General features: G+C 51.7%; 1 protein-coding gene across 6 annotated transcripts in view; it reads right to left on the bottom strand.

Moving 5' to 3' along the window:
* LOC144933004 (thrombospondin type-1 domain-containing protein 7A-like) overlaps positions 1-24,310 on the bottom strand; it is a 576,967-nt gene that overhangs the window by 268,004 nt on the left and 284,653 nt on the right. For all 6 annotated transcript variants that reach the window (XM_078857465.1, XM_078857438.1, XM_078857456.1 and 3 more), the window contains one exon: positions 8,901-9,110. In XM_078857465.1, coding sequence (XP_078713591.1) covers positions 8,901-9,110 — 210 coding nt within the window. The remainder of the gene's footprint in view (positions 1-8,900; positions 9,111-24,310) is intronic.

The following is a 24,310-nucleotide window of genomic DNA, read 5'->3' as shown; positions in this document are numbered from 1 at the left end:
GGGCTCAAAGACAGCACGGGGCGCCACGCACAACGCATCGGGAGGGGGAGGGGGGGGGGAGCGAGGCCAAAACAATGGACGACGGCTTGGACGCAGTTGCCGCTGCACACGCCAACACAATGGACAGAGAGGGGGGAGGGGAGGTCTGATACACATGATAGACAAAAGAACGAAAATGCCCATGCCTACACCAATGCCGGCTGAACAATGAAGAGAGCACTGCCAAAAAACAACTGGGGATGTTAACACTCGGTAAAGTAAAGTAAAATAGTGCCTGTCAGATAAGATGGTCCAAAAAAGTGTAATTAAGTCTTTTTGCGTGGTTGATAACATCTTTCCAATGATTACTACGTTTTTACCCATCATCACGGTTGAAATTATGTCTGTGTTTGTATATTTGTATGGCTTCGTGTACAAACCTTTGATGGTAGCCGGGAGGTTTGCAGAGAACCTTGGTCTTGGAAAAGACAATTTCATGAGAGCCCACCGAGTTGTAGCAATGATCGGCAACGGCAGAAGAATCAGTTCTGCCGTGTTTCAGATCTGACTTGTGCTCGCGGACACGATCAGAAACATGACGTTTTGTTTCTCCAATGTAGCAATCACCACAAATGCAACTAAATTTGTAGACTCCAGGATACATTTTCGTTCTTTTGTCTATCATGTGTATCAGACCTCCCCTCCCCCCTCTCTGTCCATTGTGTTGGCGTGTGCAGCGGCAACCGCGTCCAAGCCGTCGTCCATTGTTTTGGCCCCACTCCCCTCCCCCTCCCGATGCGTTGTGCGTGGCGCCCCGTGCTGTCTTTGAGCCCCGCCCCCCTCCCTCCCGATACGTTCCATTCATTGGCTACCACATTCTGATGAGCTCCCCCCTCCCTCTCCTCCCCCCTTCAACTTGCTTATAAGGGATTACTTCTTGAATCATTGCCTCACTTGATGCAGCTAATTCGGCTGTGACGGTCCCACCTGATGACGGAGACTTGTGTTGCCTCCGAAACGTCGTGATTTTTGTTTTTTGTTTTTATTTTATTTTATTTTCATTAATTTTGATGTTTTACCTACGTGACTTTACCGAAAAAAAACCTAAGAGTATGATTCCTTGCAGTCACGAAAGCTTCAAATCTAGAAATACATTTTTACATTCACTAAAATTATTATACATTAATAATTTCTAGTTTTACCAATAATCTGCAGGGAAAGAAATGTTACCTCTCCATATTAATTTTTTTTTTTAATATTTTAAGTCTCTCTTTTAATATTCTTAAACTATTTAATAATTTCATTCATTTTGTTCATTAAATATTTATAATTCGTAAAAAAATATGTAAAACGTTATAAAAAATAATTGTACAATACCCTCATTTGCGGAAAGCCCCGAATCGCAAGACTTTTTCCAGGATTCTATCTAAATTTGAAATTTCAAATAAGCCACCTTTCACGGCAGGTATATCGCTCAATATACAGATGGATTCATGATCCCACTCACTGTTTGCCTAAATGCCAGCCACCAACTTGCAGCCTCCCAGTGGGTTTAGAATGTAAACTATAAAACAACTATGCACTTTTTTATGTTACTAAGTAACCACTACTGAGCTACATAGTTCTTTTTCAGAAGCGACCCTGGCCACAAATGATAACTCAACAAAGTGGCTCGTCGAGTGTAAATTTGTAGCAGCCTAATCCTCTGAATGCACGTTTCTAAATGTTGAGGAAAAAAATGAAGGACCCGAAGAAAAATCCACACGACCACGGGGAGAACATGCATTAGGGTCGGGATCGAACCCATGACATACTGTATACCAGGCGAGGCAGTTAACATCCTGCCCCCGCGGGTTTGGGAGCTTCACAAATATGTACCAACCCTTGCTTTGAAAACATTGCACACATTCATCAATAACACTCTCTTAAAAATAACAAAAAAGTAGATACAGTAATAGGTTAAAGCTCTCACACTCACCTCACACACATACATAGTTAGACAGAAATATGACAATTTATATACAATCTGACATAAACATCTACACATACATACTGATACCTACACACTCACTGATCCTCAAACATTTGCAGTCTTACACACATTCTCTCTCACACTTATACACACTCAAACACATTCCAACACATTCCAACACACAAATACAGATGTAATGAGAGAGTGCCATCTAGGGGACGACGAGGGGTATCTGCATAAGCCAACACTGGGTAACTAATACCCAATGGGAAATGTGGGATCCATTTGGGCCAAAGGTGACGGGCAGATCTAGAGAGTACGTGCGAGAACAGTCGAGGTTCTACGAGAGGGCGTGTCCGGAGGCGGAGCTTGCTCCACCGAGGGGAATATAAGGGGAGGCAGTGAGAGGACACGAGGTCGGTGTGGGAAGCCTGGAGTCCGGACTGCATCATCGCCACCCTCTACTCGCCACCGGCCACGTGGCGGTCCTTCCAGCGAAGCAGTCTCTCCTCCCGGCATGCCGTCAGCCAGTGGTGGACAGGGTGCGAGAGGGAGAGATGCGCGGCGATGGTGGAGCAGAGAGGGCGCGCGTCACGGCAAAGGGAAAGAGTGGATCCATCCGGAGAGAGAGAGCGAGCTGTGCAGTCATATAATAAAGAAAGATGACAGTCAACAGTGGTCGTGGAAGTGCTTTCTTACAACTGGAGTGGTTCTTCTAGAGACAAGAAAGTACAACGGAAAGCAAAATGTCCAAGCATCTCAAGAAGAAGAACCCACCTGTGGCATCTTCCGACGATGATGAGGCGGGGACCCAGGACCTGCCGACCCCAGGATCCATGGTCCTGGTCACAGGTACTGCGGCTGGTGAGGTCACTGTGCCAGAGACAGATGACGCAGCTGCGGCATCTTCGCCACAACGGGCGGAGGACGGCTGGAAACGGGTGGAGGAGCAGCTGGATTATGGACGGTGCTTCTCCAGCTGGTGTCGCTTGTCTCGTCGTCTACGGTGACGGGGCACCCACAGGATGTTTTGCCGAGGGGTGATGAGCAGAGGCTTCGGGATGGAGCCTCAGAGGGTCCACCTGCTGTGTCAACGGCTGCCATTGTGGGCGCCGGAGAACTCTCCGCCATAACACATGCTACGGAGACCACACAGCGGGACACCACCAGCTTGAGCGGCGCTGTTGTAGCGCGGTTGGAGTCTGCCATTTCTGAGGAGCCCCGTGGTGTGCAGCCGGTGGGGGCTGCTGCTGTTGGACAGAACGTAGCCGAGCGCAGCCGCCGTCTTCCTCAAGTCAAGGAATTAGTCGCTGCAGGCGGCGATTGGAGCGCCTTTACTTGGCATCTTCGAGGAGGCGTTCCGGTCAGTACACTGGTCAGAGGAAGAGGCGTTGGTCGCTCTGCCGACCGTTTTGGATGACGTCGCGCTGGCGGTATTTCGATCGATTCCTCCTGAGAAAAAGAAAACGTTGAAGGATGTGTACGTGGAAATGGCTGAGGTCTACGAACCGCCTTGCGATACTCAACAAAAGTTCATGCAGCGTAGGCGGGGGAATTCCGAATCCCCCCTCGCCTACCGTAGCACTTTGATGGCCTTGGCTGTGGCCGCCTACCCCGATGTCAAGCAAGAAGTCCTCGACTCGCTGGTTATGGAAAGAATGCTAGCTTTGGCAAGGGACATGGGGGTGGTTCTACCTGCTTGCGGTCACTAGCCGCAGATGTCTCGATGGGCCGCCAGATGCCTGAATGTGCACGAGAACCTACAGCGTTGGACGCAGATGGCTGCATGGACTGGGGATCCTGTTCGCAATGGTGAGTCGACGGGTTGGTCACCAACTAAAGTCGTCCACAATCCAGATGATGCACCTTCAGAGGGTCATCTTGCGGCGGCTGTTCCTCGTTGGGATCGACGACGGGGTAAAATTCAACGTCGCCGGGGGTTCTACGGTCCATGCTTCAGGTGTGGCTGATTGGGCCACTTCGCGTGGGATTGCCGGAGTCGCCCTCGTTCTCCGACTCTGCCTGCTGCTCCGGCTCCAACTCCTTCTCCGACGGCCCAACATCTTCCCATGCAGGCGAGTCGGCACATGTCGGACACCCGCCTAATTTGTCACCTCAGGCATCTCATATCACTGAGCAGGGTCGTTCGTAACGTGATTCGGATACTGTCGCTAAGGGATGGCCTGTCTCGATAACGCAATGGAAAAATCTGCCATGTTATGTCGTCGCGGCGGCAGCGGGATCCTCGATGGTACCTGGCTCCATTCAGGGCATTGATGTTCGTGTCTTAGTAGACAAGGGGGCTTCCGCTACAATCATTTCTGATGTAATTTTCAGCTTCTGTCTATTCCCATTTCACGAGTTTGACAGGCCTTTGATGCTTGCGTTGCTGCTAATGGGGGTAGCATGGGCATCATTAGCCAGGTGGATGCCCACATTGCGATCGGGGATGTCGCTGCGTCAGTGCCGGTCTTGATTTTGCGGTCCTTGGCTGTGCCCTGCTTGTTGGGCACTGATTTTCTTGGGAAAATGCCTGTTAAGATTCTTGTCAATCAGGATTGTCTGGAAATGCCCTCTGGTCGCAAATTGTTTTTTCTACAATCTCTCCTCTTGCATTCATCGCCGTGCGCCGCTGTGAATGGGTACATTATGGACAAGGGTGCCCTGGAACAATTGCTTACGGACCAAGGTCGCAATTTATCTTCCAAATTGCTCCGCGACGTCTGTGACGCTTTGGCACTAGAAAAATCGGGATGTCGCCGTACCATCCTCAGACCGACGGGATGGTCGAGCGACTGAATCGTACTCTGACTGCCATGCTTTGCCACACTGTCAAAGAAAAACAGGCCGATTGGGATTTACACGTACTGAGCGTGCTCGCCGCATATAGAATGGCCCCGCATGCTTCCTCATGTACGGAAGGAAGAATGTGCCACTCATTGATACCCATACTCTTTGGTTCTTATTTGATTCCTGCAGTCACGAAAGCTTCAAATCATTGATACCCGATTAGGCACGACTGATGGGGGCACAAAACGGACCATACCTGACCATGTTCGAGACTCCCTGTGCCAGATTTCTTGGGCGCGGGAGGCGGCTAGGGTTAACACCTCTAAAACGCAGGCTCGCAATGAGCGTTGTGCACGCAGGTCCGGCCGCGACATGCCGTGGTCCGTCAGTGACCGGGCCTGGCTTCATTTCCCTCAGGTGCCGGTTGGCACCTGAGAGCCTGTTGGCACCTGAGGGCACCTCTCCCAAGTTACACAGGCTGTGGCATGGTCCTGTTCAAGTGGTTTAGGTTAGGCATCCAGTGCGTACGCATTCGAGCGGGTAGCCGTCGTTGGTTCGTCCACCCATCTCGGTTGAAACCGTTCATTCCTCCGCGCGTTGCTTCGTCATCCCTAAAAATTGGCCTGCCGGGGTCTGATGTGTCCGACGAGCCGGAGCGGTTGCAGATTGATCCCCCGTGGGATTCTATTTTAATGCCCACAGTACCCGAGCCCTTGACTGTTGCTGCGGACGACGACCCCGCCCGATCCAGCCCCGCAGCAACGGACTCTACCACCCTTCCGCTGACTGCCCTGCCTCCTGCTGAGCCAACCCATGCAGGGCTGGATACGAATGTCATGGATGGTCCGGCATCGCGGACCCATTCAAAGACACCCCGATTTTGTTAACGTTCCACATGTGCCCCTGCCTGTGGTGGGTATTCGCCTAACTTCCTTGTTCTTACGTTCATTGTCGTTCATGCACTCTTCTTTGTTATGTATGCTCCTGTGCTTGTTGCCACTAGGGTTATGTCACTCCTTCCATTACTTGTTCGGGTTCATTCCTAGCCGGGACGGCTAGTCTTTTCATCATGGGGGGGGTGATGTAATGAGAAAGCGCCATCTAGGAGACGACGAGGGGTATCTGCATAAGCCACCACTGGGTAACTATTACCCAATGAGAAGTGTGGGATCCATCTGGGCCAAAGGTGACGGGCGGAGCTAGAGAGTACGTGCGAGGACAGTCGAGGAAGGTTCTACGAGGGGGCGTGTCCGAAGGTGGAGCTTGCTCCGCCGAGAGGAATATAAGGGGAGGCAGTGAAAGGATGCGAGGTCGGTGTGGGAAGCCTGGAGTCCGGACTGCGTCATCGCCACCCTCTACTCGCCATCGGCCACGTGGCGGTCCTTCCAGCGATGCCGTCTCTCCTCCCGGCACACCGTCAGCCAGCGGTGGACAGGGAGCAAGAGGGAGAGACGCGCGGCGACGGTGGAGCAGAAAGGGCACGCGTCACGGCAGAGGGAGAGAGTGGAACCATCCGGAGAGAGAGAGAGAGAGAGTAGAGCTGTTCAGTCATATAATAAAGAAAGACGCCAGTCAACAGTTGTTGTGGAAGTACTTTTTTACACAATGATCCCCCGTATATCCTTAAGAGAATTTTGGGGCAAGTCCTGTTAGCGAGCACCTATTGTGGCCAGCACAGTACACGAGGGAGGAAGTAGCCAACACCATGCACGATCACCTTTGTCTCCCCAATAGCAATGTTTACACACCAGATACTCATTTGAGGCTGAGTCGACTTAGGGGAGGCCCAGGACTTGTGCAGATAATTGTCCCTGGTGCCAGTATCCCTTGCAGTTTGCAAGGAATCCCTTGAAAAATGGCTGTGTATCCAACAATGACACTGCTGATTATTTTGCGTGGTGTATTTCATTCGAATTTCACCTGAAGAAGTCAAGTTTATCTGTCTTGGGAACGAATTGCACACACGTGACCATTTGTCCTAGAGGTCAGCTGATAACTATATCTCTGCACGAGCAAACCACCCCTTCATTACTGGCTTGCAACATCTCACCTGGCACAAGGAAGAAAATATATGATACGGCTGAAAGGACTCGGAGTGTAACACATGACTGGCAGGTCGAGCCACTTGCATGTACAGTATCTGCCTCTGAACCAAGCAACCCATTTGTCCCAGGCACCAATGATGAATTGCCTTTTCACAGCTGCAAACACTTGCCAGCACGTTCCTCATGTAGATATAGGTGCAGTAAGTACATATATGTACCCATGTCACTGTCTTAATTTAAGCTTTTATAAGAAAATTTCTGTGGTAAGCTGATGGCGCGCATCAACTTGACAGCATGACCGATCAAGCCAAGCAATGGTAATGATGTAAAATTTGTCCAATTCCTCAAAAATGTTTAAGCGCAGACATTTCATTTTTGCAAACAGCAATGATAACAAGGTCGACAAAGACAACATATAGAAGAGAATGACAATCATAAAAGGTGGAAAATATCACGATTGAAAATAATTTGAATAAATAATTCCAGCAATGTAAAAATGTACTTGAAAAACAAATGACGGCGATGCATATTGATGATGACATTGTTACCATGACGAACACAAAAAACTAATCCATTTGTATGTGTGTGTACGTGGTAGTGTAGCGGTTAGCGGTAGTGTGTAGGTTGTGGGGAGCGGTAGTGTAGCGGTGAGTGCACTGTGGTACGAATCCCCGGCGACCCGAGTTTGATTCCCTCTCACGGCCAACACCAGTGACAATTATCTGAACCAGTCCTGGGCCTTCCCTGGGTCGACTCAGTCCTCAAATAAGTACCTGGTGCAGTGTGTAAATATCGCCACTGGGAAGACAAAGGCGGGCAGCCGTGGTGTTGGCCACCCACCCACTGTGTGCCATTCCGGCCTTCATAGGTGCTGCTACTCGCTAACAGCACTTGTCCCAACCATCAGTTACAGGCTATACGGGGGATCTTTGTCGTTGTAGCGGTTAGCACACTATACTACAAACCTGGCAACCCAGGTTCGATTTCCGCTTATGGCCAACACAAGTTATAATTATCTGAACTGGTCGTGGGCCTCTCCTAGGTCGACTCAGCCTCAAATGAGTACCTAGTGCAGTGTGGAAACATCCCCACTCGGGAGACAAACGTAGTTGGGCGTGGTGCTGTCTACCCACCCCCTCATGTAAGATTCCGGCCTTAAAAGGTGCTCGCTAACAGCACTTGACCCAACAATCTGCTAATAGGAAATAAAGGGGATTGTTGTCTTTGTATCATGGTTAACATGCAGTGCGATGAACCTGGTGGCCTGAGTTCAATTTACGCTCACGGCCAACAACAGTGATGACTATTTAAACCGGTCATGGGCCTCCCCTGGGTCGACTTAGCCTCAAATGAGTACCTGGTACAGTGTGTAAATGTCGCCACTAGGGAGACAAAGGTGCCTGGGCATGGTGGTGAAAACACCAGCCGCCCATGTGGCCTTCACAAGTGCTCACGAACAGCATTGCCTGTGCATGCTATATGGGTTACCTTTGTCTTTTGCGTATCAGTGTGTACATGATTGACAGAATGAGAATCTTTATTTATACCGGAGGAATCAAATGAGCTATAAAGCTCTTTTTCAGATGTCTCTCAAGTGGCGATGATTGCCAAAGTAGAGAAGAGCACATACTCTTAGGTTTTTTCCGGTAAAGTCATGCAGGGAAATAAGTAAATAAACAATAAACCAAATAATATAAATTAAATAATAAATCACATGATTTATAATAATAAAAATAAAATAATAAATCACATGATTTGTTCTTTTATTTATGTAATTATTTATATTGTTTTTTTACCTACGTGACTTTACCGAAAAAACCTAAGAGTATGAATCCTTGCAGTCACGAAAGCTTCAAATCTGGAGAAGAGCACAGTTTGTGCATCTGCTAATTATCTCAGTAAATGAAACCATACCACCTGGGTCTAGTTCCATAACTGCCAGCCAAAGAGCTTTCAATACAGTACAGTACTTCACATGACCTAAAAGTGCAAGTAGCCTGGCACGAGCATCGTGGTGACGTCCCCGTCACTTAGTTGTGAAGGTAAACTGTTGTATTGCCACTTCTGTGTACGGTTAGAGTGTTGGCGCACGTGTTGCTGTGCCCATGTCATACCGCGCTGGTCCGTGCACACGACGCGCTGGAACTGGGTGCCTGCGCCGCACTTGGTGTTGGTGGGGATGCAGATGCTGACCTCGGCCACGCGCCAGCGGAAACAGAGTGCGCCCTCGCATGGCACTGCCTCCAGCAGGTGGGGACAGCCATCGGGTGCACCACCAGCACCGACGGGGCCGCCCAGCACGCGCCGCGTGCGCATCATGAACCCTGGAACCGCACGTTGAGCACACACACGCACACACGCATATATATTAATACACAATTAAAAAATGCATCGCATATGTGAATACGCACACACAGGTGCAAACACAAATACAAAGATCCCCAGTATAACCTTAACAGACTGTTGGGGCAAGTGCTGTTTGCGAGCACCTATGAAGACCGCCACGTCACACGAAGGGGTGGGTGGCCAGCACCATGCCCGGCCGCCATTGTCTCTCTTATGGCGAAGTTTACACACCGCACTAAGTATTCCTTTGAGGCTGAGTCGACCTAAGGGAGGCCCGAGACTGGTTCAGATAATCGTCACTGGTGTTGGCCATAAGCGGGAACCGAACTCGGGTCAACGGGTTCATAGCACAGCACGGTAAACACTACACTACCGCTCCCTACTATGCACGTATACACACACACACGTACACAGATATGGGGAGCAGCGTTATAGTGTTTAGTGTGCTCGCTATGAGCCCAACGAATTGAATAGATTTTTGGCAAACATCACTGGAAGGCGCTATCAGAACATTTTCGATGTCCACTTTTTTTTTTTACAGCCTTTTGCAAATCCGCTGCTGTATGAAGGCCTCACTGATGTTGGCTGTGAGCGGGAATCGAACCCCGGTCGCCAGGTTCGTAGCGCAGCGCACTACACACGACACTACCGCTCCCCGCCGCACACACAGACACACATGAATGTACCCACAGAAACACAGATACATACATACATACACAAAATATACATTAACACAATAACACACATGCACACAAAAACTCACAATTAATTCTGACAATTCATTGAATTGTGAGATAAGCTTCCTGCTTTGCTAATTAATCGTACTGGATTTTAAATTTTAAATGAAGTTGAGAATTCACTTGCAGGGATGTTAGAGAAGCTTCAAAGTAAGATTTTCAGAAGAAAGATACCCATTGTAGCAATGCGGAGCCAGTCTGCAGTGCATTTAGAGCATACCATACACTAAAATCTTTGCGAGCAGTTGTGTACTGCTTGGGGGAAATCATGATACCGCGGAATATAATTTCCCCTATAAAACACATTAAATGACCTGTAAGCTGCGCTTACATGTGTATGCGTTGTAGCATTTCCTTTGACATCATGCAGCATGCTGCTTCCCAGAGTTATAGTTTGTTGCAACTTAATAAACCCACCAATCCATAAACACACACATTGACATCTGTTACATGGGGCTTGGCCTTGCTGTATATTCTAACTGAACTAGCAAAGATTACATGTTTTGGTACTAAATCAACATATGCATGTGTACATGCGTGCATTATTCATGCAGTATATTTGATTTCTCACGAATGATAAATAACACAATGGGTGATATACTGCTAAAATACCATATCTTTTACACATTATCTTTGGATAACTCTATGGCAAAAGAAAAACCGAATTATTTTGAGGCAGATAAAGAACACAGATTTAGCCAAAGAGACTCAATAGGCAGGTGCTGTGAGTAAGCACCGATTAAATCTGACATTAAATACAAGGCAATGGTGTGGTTGACACCAAGTACACTTGATTGCCTTTGTAGCTACACACCATCTTCAATAACTTCAGCAAACCAGCAGTGCTGACTTTGGCCACACCACATAAGTTACCCATTTTACACATTTTACACAGCCAGAGTTGATGAATGAAGAGTCCCAAGTCATAATCAGGTGGAAATTGCCATTGCTATTATAATTGTTATGAAGTCATGCTCAGGAAACAAACTTTTTACCACCAGCATTTTAACAAGGAACATCATGAGAAATGGCAACAGCTTAGGGAGGCCTTCAACCAGCAGTGGATTAATCATGGCTGCCAATCTTTATAAATTACATTAACCACGATAGCACCACTCTCCACATACGTACATCTACAATAATCTTTCAAAGGATGATATTACCAACTGCTACATGATGGGATTGAAAGTCAAACTCTGAAAGGTCAATACAATATATTGCTGTCACTCTTCTCAGGAAGCACATTTGATAACACTGAAGCCCAATGTTTTCTTTCATACATTTGTACCTTAGTTTGAGAGGAACAAAACCGAAAGTATTTCATGCATACGTACATACACACCATCTTCAATAACTTCAGCAAAGCAGCAAGATAAATGAAAATTCAGATGTCAAGACAAAGGGCGCAATTCACAAATTGTTAAATGTTCCCTGAGAACATGTTCCCTGAGAACATTTAGCGTTGGAACTAAGTGGTAGGCACTGTTTGTTTTCCTTTTAGAGCCAAGGTTAGTTGCATCACAAACATATTCATTACGTCCCTGCCACAATCACATGTCCTGTGCCCACATTGCCATGCGTTGTCACCATCAAACGTAACTTCTAGTGAAGAGGGAAACAAGTTGATTTATAATACACACGTGTTAGAGTGCATGTCTTGCATACATGTGTAATGCGGGCGTAAACGGCCTCGCGGATATGAGGTCACGTGGGGAGGGGTTAGGTCACGTGAGAGAGAGGGGTAAGCTCTTAAGGGAGAGAACCGGAAGAGACGGGAGGAGAGTATGGGAATAGAGACAGGGAGAGGCCACGCAGGGCAGAGGGTGGAGAGTGGCGAGATCGCCACGCGGTGAGACTCGGCACCGTCGGCCAGCGGTGACCGGGCACGGGAGGAACGGGGAGCAGCGGTGGAGCTGCAGTGAGAGCAGCTGAAAGACTGCACAAGGAAACCTGCAGTGGAGCTGCATCGGAGTGGAGAAAGGCTACGGGAGCGACGGCAGCTGTCGAGCTGCCAAGCGGGGAGGCTCTGAGCGAGGGCCGTGTGGGACAAGTTGTAAGAACCCGAATAAAGGGCAACGGAGACAGACACAGTGAAAGAGTCCTTTATTACACTGGTGTCAGAAGTGAAACGGCATGTCAAAACAGCTCAGAAGAAAGAATATTCCTGCGCCATCATCTGCTACATCATCCGACGACAACGACCTTCCTCAGGCGGTGGACCTGCCTGCGATGGAAGAGGAGATCCGTGCGGGAACGAGTACGGGTCCGGGTGTACAAGATGTCGCCGCGTCGGTGGACCCGTCCGCGCCGGAGGACGCGGACTTACGATGGAGACAGATGGCGGCGCAGCTGGAGACCTTGAAAATCGTGCTGGCGCAATTGTGCGAGCTCGTCACGCCGAGGATGGCGTCGGGGAGGGCCGGTGGTGATCTGCAGGCCGCCGCCTTGCCTGCGCTGTCAGCGCCATCTGCCACGCGGCACGAAGACGCCATCTTGGGCGTGGCAGGGGAAGAACGGCGGGAAGCCGCCATCTTGCGATCTCCGCGTTGCGATGCGACGTCATTTTGAATATGCCGCGTGATGAGTCATCTGCTGAGGACGGCGCAACAAGGAGTCGCAGTCGTCATCTGACAACCGTTAAAGAATTCTCCATCGGTGGCGATTGGAGTGCTTTCGCCTGCAGATTTTTGGCGGCGGTGCGCTCCGCCAGATGGACTGACGCTGAAGCATTGGAGGTTCTACCAACTCTTCTCGACGACGAGTCGGTGCGATTCTTCCGTTCTATAAAGGCCGAGAAGAAAAAAACGTTGAGAGGAGTTTTCGACGAGATGGCAGATGCATACGAGCCACCGGATGATGCTCATCGCCGGTTTGTTCAACGCCAGCGAGCACCCGAGGAGTCGCCGTGTACAGGGGTGCTGTCTTGGAGTTAGCCATGGCCGCATACCCGGAGACGGAGCCTGACCTACTCGAACCCCTCATTTTGGGAAAAATGCTCGAGCTGTCCCGGGATTTGGGGATCCCTATGCCGGTGTGTGGCCACGAAAAGCTGACATCCCGGGCGGCCGCTAAATGTCTGGATGCCCAGTTCAATCTACGCCGCTGGAAGCAAGTCACGGCGTGGACGGGGGGCCCATCATCGAGGGAGGTGCCGTGGGTTGGGATCCCAAGAAGGCGGTGTACGTTCCTGACAGGGGGGGCCCGCAGGAGCTGACAGCCGCCTCTGCTCAGTGGTCGGCCCGCAGTAGACCGGGGCCGCAATCTGCACCGCCGACACGGGAGCGTCGGGATGGGGGGCCTGCGGCGCGGCGCAACGACATCGACTGCTTCCGCTGCGGTCGTAAGGGCCATTACGCCAGGGACTGCTGGGCCCGTATCCCAGGTCCGCCCCAGCAGGAGGCCTCGACAGCGGACGCGCCGCGGAAGGATCCTCCAGGACAGGCAAGTCGGTGCGCACCAGACACCCGGCAAGGCTTGACACCTCATTCATCACCATTGTCGCGCGATCCGGGTGTTGTTAATGACGGGAGGCCATCGACGGGGCCATGTCGCTCGGTAACGCAGTGGCGTAAATTGGCACGGCGGGTCGTCGCGGCCGCTACTGGTTCGTCCACTGTGCCTGGTTCTATACAGGGGGTTGATGTGCGTATTTTAGTGGACTCCGGGGCGTCCGCGACCATTATATCGGATGTAATTTTCCATCTGTTGGGCATCCCACCAGAGGCCGTGCGTCCGGTTTATGATTCCTGCGTCGCGGCGAACGGGGGTAGTATGGGCATTGTGGGCCAGGTGGACGCCAATATATATATGGGGGGAGTGTCGGCCTAGGGAATTGTGTTAATTTCGAGGTCCCTTGCGGTTCCTTGTTTGTTGGGAACTGATTTTCTGGCCAAAATGCCCATTCTAATAAGAATTAATGAAAACTGTATTGAATTACCGGGGGGTCGTAAAATTACATTTCTGCCATCGCCCTGGGGGCGACCTGCTCAAGTCAGCCAGGTGCAGGCGCTGTCCGAGGTATCTGTTGACATTTCACCTGGCTCACAGATGCTTATCCCTTTGCGATATCGGAAACCTGTGCCTGGTCGTGAAGGTGCATTTGGGGTTTTGTTGTCGCCGTCCGCCACCATAACGGGCGGATCGGCGCTCGTCGGGGCGCAAACTATTGTCCGGCCGGACCAGCAGCCATTTTTGCAGGTGCTTAATGGGAGTACCGAAAACGTGTGTGTGCCAGCTGGTACGGTTGTGGCACATGCCACTACGGCGTTTACGGCCCAGGATTATCTGGGCAGCCAGGTCATGGTTGCCGGTGTTTCGGGCCCTGGGGCCGCAGATAATCGCTGGATCGCCGAATTGTGCGGGGAAAATCCTTCCCTTTCCGGGGACCAACGTTGCGCGCTTCATAAGTTATTGTTGAGTTATTCTGACGTGTTTAGCTCAGACGATTTGGACTTGGGACGCACCTCATTGCTTTCCCATCATATTGACACAGGGAACGCTGCCCCTATTCGGTTGAACTCGCATCGGATGAGTCCGGCGGAACGAGATCATGTTCGAGGGGCAGTGGATGACATGTTGGCTGCGGACATAATATCTCCATCTAACAGCCCATGGGGCGCGCCTGTTGTTTTGGTTTAAAAGAAAGACGGGAAATTGCGATTTTGTGTGGATTTTCGGAAATTGAATAAAGTGTCCGTGGCGGATGCGTACCCCCTGCCGCGTATGGACGACTCCCTCGATGCCTTGTCGGGGGCGAAGTTTTTTTCGACGCTGGATCTCTCCGGGATTCTGGCAGCTTCCCCTTGACGAGTCCTCGCGGGAAAAGACTGCTTTCCGTACGTCGCAGGGGTTATTTCAATTTAATTGTCTTCCGATGGGGTTGAATGCTGCCCCCGCCACATTTCAGAGGTTGATGGAACTGGTATTAACGGGGTTGCAGTGGGAGACATGTCTGATGTATTTAGACGATATTATCGTCTTCAGCCACACATCAGACGAACATTTACTGAGGTTGGAGGCGGTGTTCACCAGGATGCGTTCCGCTAATTTGAAATTCAAACCGAAGAAATGTCACCTACTGCAACGGTCCGTGCGCTATTTGGGACATATCGTTAGTGCGGACGGGGTTGCCACTGATCCGGACAAGACAGCATGTTTCCGTGACTGGCCAACCCCGGCCACGGTGGGGGATGTGCGTCGGTTTTTGGGGTTTGCCTCATATTATCGTAGGTTTGTTCTGAATTTTGCGACGATCGCGAGGCCCTTGCACCTCTTTACGGGTAAAGGACGGAAATTTGCTTGGGGACCGCCAGAAGAGGCGGTGTTTCAGGGCCTGCGCGATCGGTTGGCTACGGCGCCGACGTTGGATTATCCTGATTTTGATCACCCCTTAATTTTGGATATGGACGCGAGTGACACGGGCATTGGGGCCGTGTTGTCTCAGTCCAAAGGCGGTGTGAAGCGCGTGGTGGCGTACGGTAGCCGGGTTTTGTCTCCCGCAGAAACCCGCTACTGTGTCACTCGCCGAGAACTTTTGGCTATTGTGTACTTTCTCCGTCAATTTCGACCGTATCTCTACGGCCGTTCGTTTATTGTGCGCACGGATCATGCGGCCTTGCAGTATGCTCTCAAGGTGGACCAACCATCAGGCCAGCTGGCGCGGTGGTTGGACACGCTGCAAGAATTTTCCTTTCAAATTCACCATCGGAAGAGGGTGCGTCACGCGAATGCGGACGCGCTCTCTAGGTTGCCGCAGCGATCCCCTTGCGCGTGCGCGTCCGGGACACATAGGTGTGCGCCGATCCAGCATCCCCCTCAGCCTGTCGCGTTGGCGGTCGAGGTGCCTGAGGCTCCAATGGGGCCGGGACCGGCTGATGGGGTTTTGAATCTTCCAAGGGCTGTGTGGATTCGAGAACAAATGCTGGACGATTCATTGGTGACCTTACGGAATCGGGCTGCAAAGGAGAGTGGGGGACCGGGTTCGGGGGGTACGCCGGAAACTGCTCTCCGCGATGGTCTGCTGATGTGGAGGGAAGGGTTACAGGAATGCTGGCGTCTGGTTGTACCGGCATCCTTGTGGTACGAATTGATTAGGACTCTGCATTGCGACACGCTCTTACATCTGGGGGTGCAGAAGACCCTATTGACGTTGCAGCGAGATTACTTTTGGCACGGCATGACAACGGATGTCGTCGGTCACGTTCGCGCGTGTCCCGATTGTGCCCGGCGGAAGCCACCTAAACACCCATATGTGCCGCCGATACAGTCTATTCAGGTATCTCGAGTTAATGAACTGGTGGCGTTAGATATTTTGGGACCCTTCCCGCCATCCGCTAAAGGTAATAAATACTTGCTAGTTGGGGTGGAGTACCTCTCCCGCTGGCCGGTGGCCTGGCCCTTGCCCGACCAGTCGGCGGCGTCCATTACAGACGCCTTTCTATTTGGGTACGTTATGGACAAGGGGGCACCGGAGAGGCTCCTCACAGATCAAGGCCGAAATTTTTCTTCTAAATTGTTGGGTGAAGTGTGCGCGGCTCTGGGAACTAAAAAGATACGGACATCTCCCTACCACCCACAGACGGATGGTATGGTCGAACGACTAAATCGGACTTTGTCCGCCATGCTGTGTCACACGGTGAGTGAAAAACAATCAGATTGGGATTTGCATATCCCTGGGGTACTCTCGGCATACCGGATGACGCCGCATGCGGCTACAGGATATTCGCCGTTTTTCCTTATGTACGGTCGCGAAAACGTGCCGCCGATGGATGTGCAGTTGGGAACAGGAGTGAGGGGACCTACTATACCTCTTCCTGATTACATTCAGGACACCGTTCGCCGTGTCACTGAGGCGCGGGAACGGGCCCGCATGGCTATGGCCAAAGCCCAGGCCCGGAACGAACGGTGCGCTCGACGCTCTAAGGGGGAGTGCCCCTGGAAGGTGGGGGACATGGCCTGGTTGCATTGCCCACAGGTGCGGCCAGGGACCTCTCCTAAATTACATAAACCATGGCAAGGGCCTGTTCGCCTCATTGAGGTTCCCAACCCACAGTCTGCACGCGTTCAGTTTGGATCTCGGCGTTGGTACGTTCACACGTCTCGCTTGAAACCATATGTGGCCCCTCGAACGGATGCGTCATCTCCTGATGTTGCCTTGCCGGGGTCTGTTGCTGCCGACGCACCCTTGCCTGTGCCTGTTGACCCTGCAAGAGCGCCTGTCGTGCCTTTTACAGACAAGCTGGCCGTGACACTGCAGGACACAGGGGACTCTGCTCGGGGTGTGCCCACCATGGCTGCGGGGACACCGAGCCCCGCCGCCCTTCCGACCCCGCCGCAGACACGATTGCGGGACACCCCGGACTCTGGGCCTTCAGGGATACGGGGCCGGGACGTTGGCGGGCCTCCAATAGCGACAGGAAGACTTGATCCTGTCGCTCTTAAAAATCCGTCGCGTTCCCGGTCTGCAGGGGGGCCGCCGCCTGTCCAGGACGGGCCGGCAACCCGCACGCGGTCTAAGTCCCTTACGTTTCGTTAATTTATACTGTTCGTGTTCTTGTTGTTATATTTATTGTATGCTTCGTTGTCCTCGCATGTATGATGGTTGTGTTCGCTCTCATTACTTGTTGTTGTTGTTCAGCCGAGGACGGCTGGAATTTTCTCCACGGGGGAGGGTGGTGTAAATGCGGGCGTAAACGGCCTCGCGGATATGACGTCACGGGGGGAGGGGTTAGGTCACGTGAGAGAGAGGGGTAAGCTCTTAAGGGAGAGAACCGGAAGAGACGGGAGGAGAGTATGGGAATAGAGACAAGGAGAGGCCACGCAGGGCAGAGGGTGGAGAGTGGCGAGATCGCCACGCGGTGAGACTCGGCACCGTCGGCCAGCGGTGACCGGGCACGGGAGGAACGGGGAGCAGCGGTGGAGCTGCAGTGAGAGCAGCTGAAAGACTGCACAAGGAAACCTGCAGCGGAGCTGCATCGGAGTGGAGAAAGGCTACGGGAGCGACGGCAGCTGTCGAGCTGCCAAGCGGGGAGGCTCTGAGCGAGGGCCGTGTGGGACAAGTTGTAAGAACCCGAATAAAGGACAACGGAGACAGACACAGTGAAAGAGTCCTTTATTACACATGGAGTAATGTATTACTTTGTGGTGGTCATTGTATGGGCAAAACTGACCTCTGTTGGCACATGTCCGCTACTGCAGGTAATAATCAATGGTGATAACCATACTGCTGAACAATGGCACGACACATATAATAAACTCCTTTTAAAAGTTTTTTTTTTTAAAACAACGGTTTCATTAACAACTTCGTTTAAATTTCGATTTAAAGCTTTCATGACTGCAGGGATTCATCTTCTTGGTTTTTTCGGTAAAGTCACGTAGAATGGAAATAATAAAATAATAAAAATAAAACATAATAAAATAATTCTCACGACGTTTCGGCCACAACGCAAGCAGCCGTCCTCAGGTGGAGAACAGGTCTGTCGAGAAGACAGAGTCTGAAATTTCAGACTCTGTCTTCTCGACAGACAACTTCGTTTAACTCACGGTCGAGAAGAACGTCAATGGCGCCTGAGACAAGCGGCGCCTGCTTTTTGTGCGAGCCGATTCCAGTTTAGGGACCGCTGCGTTTTTGGCCTACACAAATATATATATAAATAATAAGGCGTCCATACAAAATGTAAATAGCTTTAAAGTAGCGAATTTATGTATTAATTGATGCCGATTTTGATACAGGCATGCTTTGTCACCGGATCTGGGTACGTGTGCAAAATGTGGAATTGATTGGACAAGGGGAAGTGGACGAAATTTTGATTACAAGATTTGACCACGACAAACAGAGGAATCAAGCTGAGTAAAACCGTTGAAAAACGTGGGGTGGAGTAGGGATAGAGTGGTTACTGCGCTGTCCTATGAACCATATCTAACCCTTTCACAAACCTGCACTGTCAGTCATTGGGGTTGGTTTAACCTGCACTGTCCATGATTGACATGGCATGGCAGGCCTTAATCCAGCAGTATATTGACAAACATCTGTACATTATCGTTATTGTTCTTTATAAAAAATAATCCCTGTGCAGCATAATTCACGAGCCTCCTCACACACGCTTACTCGGACACCGCTGGCTTCACAGAAGGGAAGTGCACTCTGCCCGAAGATCCTTCTATATCACATCAGTCTATCTCTTCTCTAGCACATGCCACACATGTTTAGCTTCTCTTAAACAACCCAAACAAAAGTTAATTGGGCATGTAGTGTCGTGGCTTGTGCTACAAAGTATTTTTTTTCCTTAATAGGCATTTAAGCTCAAACAGAGGTGGAAATTTCCAATCTCAATTGCAGCAGCCCATGTGTTTCACCTCTTGCTGCTCCATGCAACAACGACACAGCTTCATTAGGGGATGATTCTCCTATTATATACAGATGCACTGCATATAAAGGCATCCGTAGCCAATCACATTGATAGTGCTCAAATGCTTCTACCCTGATATCAGTTGACACAGTGAAAGTAGACTTGGGAGACAGGAACATAAGTAATTATGTTCTTAAGCCTAATAAAATATTTCATAATAAACAATTGTGTAAAAATATGGGTCCTATGAAAACAAGACAAACAGGGGTTAAAAGTAATCGTATGAAAAAGGTAAATGGAAATTAATAATAAAAATAAAGAAACTTGTATAAGTATATACAGTATCTCATTCGCTAAGGCTCATTTTAATGTATCAATATTTTCAAACGTATGCACAGCATGTGAGGTTACCATCATCTTCCCTCTTCATATTTGAACTGGTCGTGGGTCTCCCCTATCAGCCTTAAATGGGTATCTAATGCGGTATGTAAACACAAGTACAGGGGAGACAAAGATGGCAGAGAATAGTGCTGACCACACCACTCGTCATGCACAATGCCGGCCATCATAGGTGGTCGCTATTAACGCTTGACCTAACAACCTGTTAAAGCGATATTGCGGGATCTTTAGCTTTGTCTTGGTAAGGTTGTAAAGAAGGATCGACTCAAACTCTGCACACCGCTACAAAATTTCACATGGCTCTAAAGTGAGAAATGGGTGCTGATGGTGCCAGATGAATGACAGAAAATACGTTCCATAGAATTACACTTTGGCACGCACCAAACACTACGTTAGTTTATTGCTGGGGAAATGAGTTCAAGGCACTTGTTTAGAAATCATGTACTACGCTCCATACACAGGCCATGTCCTGGAAGGATCATTGTTAAGCTGTTCATTAATACAACTGTAGTGGTGGTATTGACGTGCGCCGACTGTGACAGTGATGGATCACGGGGCGGCGCGGGGTGCGGGGTTGGGCACGCGCAGTGGGCGTGGTGTGGACGCGCGCGCCGGGAGTGACAGATGACGAGGCGGCGCGGAGTGAGTGGTGAGGCACGATGAGATGTGGGAAAAGAGGATCGTAGCCAGCGCCCGGCGATTGGTCGAATAAGTGGGTGCTCGCAGCGACGTCCGCAGGTGGGGTATAAAGGGGGACGCGCGAGAGCACTCGGGGGGAGTTACCCAGTTGAAGACCCGAAGACGGAGCTGAAGACCTAGTGAAGCCGAGTAGCTCAGTGGCGTTAGTCGCCGAGTAGCTAAGTGGATGTTGGTCATCCGAGTAGCTCAGTGGGCGTTAGTCGCCAAGTAGCTAAGTGGGTGTTTGTCACCCGAGTACTCAGTGGATGTTGGTCATCCGGGTAGCTCAGTGGCGTTAGTCGCCAAGTAGCTAAGAGGATGTTGGTCATCCGAGTAGCTCAGTGGGCGTTAGTCGCCAAGTAGCTAAGTGGGTGTTTGTCACCCGAGTACTAAGTGGATGTTGGTCATCCGAGTAACTCAGTGGGCGTTAGTCGCCAAGTAGCTAAGTGGGTGTTTGTCACCCGAGTACTAAGTGGATGTTGGTCATCCGAGTAGCTCAGTGGGCGTTAGTCGCCAAGTAGCTAAGTGGGTGGTTGTCACCCGAGATACAAAGTAGGTGTTAGTCACCTGTAACCAAGTTTGATAAAATAAAGAGTGTGTTACCCGTGAAGTCGTCTCCCGTGGAGTTACTACATTACAACTGGCGTCAGAAGTAAACCTGTCTTCAAGAAGTATGGACACAAGGAAGACTACCCGTACCCACGAGCGAGGTCGGGATGACGACGGCGTACCGGGGACACCGACCTCGGGAGTAGAGGACGAGGAGTTGCCGCCGATGCAGCACTTCGCGGTGATGGCCGACGCTCCGCTTGCCTCCGACACCGGCCTCCAGGACGCGCACGCCCGCTTGGCGGAGTTGCTACTCGCCGCCGCCGCTGTCTTGGCCGACATCTCCGTTCCGGCGAGCGGAAAAACGGCTGCGGGGGTCGTGGAGGAAGCGACGGTGGAGGATTCCCGCCAAAGGGCGCTTCGCGCCAAAAGCCTGGAAGTTGCCGCCGTTTTTGGGGGGCCGCCACCGATTGGCGGGAAAGACGGACGCCACGTGGCCGGACACCTCCGCGCAGCGCAGCCCACGTCATCGGCGCGCGCCGGAGCCCTCCATTTTGCGCCTGACAACCGAGCCGACATTTTACACAACTCCAGCGGAGCGCGGGAAAATCTCTCCGACGTCGACGACGATCGGGTCCTCCAGCAAAGATTGCCCGCGCTGTCGGCGTTCAAGGCGGATGGGGGCGACTGGGGAGCCTTCCAACGAAGGTTCCTCGCTCATCAGGAGATGTCGGGGTGGTCCGACACCACTGCCCTGCGTGCGTTGCCAGCGATGCTTGACGACGACGCGCTTGCAGCCTTCACATCTGCTGCAAGGTCGTCCCGCTCTACGCTCCAGGCCGCACTACACCTGATGGCGAAGGTGTTCGGGCCGCCCTCCACGTGCCGCCACCAGTTCTACGATCGGCGGAAGGTGGCTGGGGAAACGACGCTAGCCTACCGCACGGCACTGCTCGCCTTGGCGGACGCGGCTTTTCCCCGCATGGATAAGGAGGGGAAGGACGCCATGGTGACGGAGCAGCTGCTGGTGTTGGCCCACGAGTTGGGGGTCCCCATCAACGTGGCAGACGAGATGGAGATCTGCTCCCTGGCGATCGCCACGAGCATTCACGCGTACGAGGTCCTCAAACGCAAGCCGGGGGTCGTCTGCAAATGGCCGGGGAATGCGGCACTGGCCGCCACGATCGCCGAACCTCAGCCAGCTGCGGTGCAGGAGCGGGGCTTCGCTGCATCGTGTCCGGGGGAGTGGAGAACGGGAGGTCGTTCGCCCACACGTTCGCCCCGCAAGCTGGAGCAACCGAAACCTACGACGTCCGTCGTCTGCTACAACTGCGGCCTTCGGGGTCACGTCGCAGCCGGGTGCCGGGCCCCGCGTCCGCGCGCCGCAGGACCACGTCGGGACGACGACCAGGGCCACAAGTCATCCCAACAAAACCCGGCAAGTCGCGGCACCTCACACGTTCGGTCCACAAACACGGCACATTCGGGTCGCCGCTTCGCGGTGGGGGGTTCGCGGCTGGGTGCCGGGGGTTCAATTCGGCGAGGGGGGTCCGTACGCGGCCCGCAAGCAGTCGAGTGGTCCGAATTGGCCTACAGGATCGTGGCTGCGTCAGCCGGGTCGTCCGTGGTAACGGGGTTCATTGACGGGGTTGAGGTCCGGGTGCTTGTTGACACGGGTGCGTCGGCCACCATCATCTCGGACCTTATTTATAACATTCTTCCCGTCCAAAGTAGACCCCTTCTGCCGGTAGACGTGCCATTTTATGCGGCGAATGGGGGATCCCTGGGGATCATCGGCCAGATTCGGGCGACTATTTGCATTGGGGACATTAAATTAGCGGGCCCTATTTTTGTATCATCATCGCTGGCCGTTCCCTGTTTGCTAGGTACGGACTTTTTGTCAAAAATGCCCATCAAAATTCTTATTGATCAGGCCTGCATAGAGCTTCCGTCAGGTCGGCGGGTTGCCTTCTTGTCGAGCCCTATCAAAGTGCGCACGGTTTGTGCGACGGTGCAGGCGCTGGCGACTCACACTGTACGGGTACCCCCGGGATCGCAAATGTTAGTACCCCTTCGGTTCAGGAAGCCACTCGAGGTGGGTGCGGAGGCACAGGGGGTGCTGTTGGGGCCGTCAAACAGAGCCAGTAAGGGCCTCGACTTAGCGGTTGCTCAAACCATGGTGAGAGGGGACAGTGAGCCGTTCGTAATGGTCCTGAATACGGGGTCGCGGCCGGCCGTAATTGCGCAGGGAACGGTGCTGGCTCACGCCGCGCCGCTGCCCGTTGAGGAACGGCTCGTGGCTCAAGCAGATTTTACTGTCGAGTCGCATCCTCAAAGTGATGAGGGGACTGAGTGGTTGGACTCGCTGTGTGCGGGTTCTGCTAACTTGTCCGGGGTGCAATTGGGAGCATTGAGGGGTTTGCTCATCGAGTTTGCTGACGTGTTCAGCAAACATAAGTACGATATCGGCTGCACTGACCTGTTGCGCCACCACATAGCTACAGGGGACGCGGCCCCTATTCGTCAGAATCCTTTCCGGCTCAGCCCGGCCGAGAAGGAACATGTGCAATCGGCGGTTAATGATATGTTGGCGGCCGATATCATTTCGCCCTCTTCTAGTCCGTGGGGTGCTCCTATTGTCCTAGTAAAGAAACAGGACGGGTCCTTGCGGTTTTGTGTCGATTTCCGCCGCTTAAACAAAATCTCGATGGCGGATGCGTATCCGCTCCCCAGGATGGATGAGTCGCTGGATGCCTTGGCGGGAGCGCAGTTTTTTTCCACACTCGATCTGCTTTCTGGATTTTGGCAATTGCCACTCGATAACGAGTCTAAACCTAAAACTGCTTTCCGGACACCTGGGGGCCTTTTTGAATTCAACCGTTTGCCCATGGGCTTACATTCCGCTCCCGCCACGTTCCAGAGACTCATGGAATTGGTTTTGTCGGGCCTCCAATGGGATACCTGTTTGATTTATCTTGACGATATTATCGTCTTTAGTCGGACTTTCGAGGAGCACCTCCAGCGACTGAGAGCGGTGTTCCTCAGGATGCGTTCCGCTAAGCTAAAATTTAAACCGGCTAAATGTTTTCTGCTTCGGGAATCGGTCAGGTATTTGGGCCATATCGTGAGTCGTTCAGGGATCTCGACGGACCCTGCTAAGACGCATTGCGTCAGCTCATGGCCAACGCCAACCTCGGTCACGGAGGTTCGTAGTTTCATTGGTTTTGCCTCCTATTACCGTCGTTTTGTCAAGCAATTTGCCACCATAGCCAAGCCCCTGCACGCTTTGACGGCTAAGGGTGTGAGGTTTCACTGGGGGGCAGAGGAGGAGGATGCGTTCTGCTCCCTCCGTGACGCTTTGGTGCAGGCTCCCCCCTTGTGTTACCCCGATTTCACACAACCGTTTTTGCTTGACACGGACGCCAGCAATACGGGTATCGGGGGGGTGCTCTCACAGTTGGTCGGGGG

The sequence above is a fragment of the Lampetra fluviatilis genome, chromosome 1 (genome assembly GCF_964198595.1).
Source record: "Lampetra fluviatilis chromosome 1, kcLamFluv1.1, whole genome shotgun sequence".
NCBI lineage: Eukaryota > Metazoa > Chordata > Hyperoartia > Petromyzontiformes > Petromyzontidae > Lampetra > Lampetra fluviatilis.
This window is presented reverse-complemented; position numbering and strand designations above follow the sequence as displayed.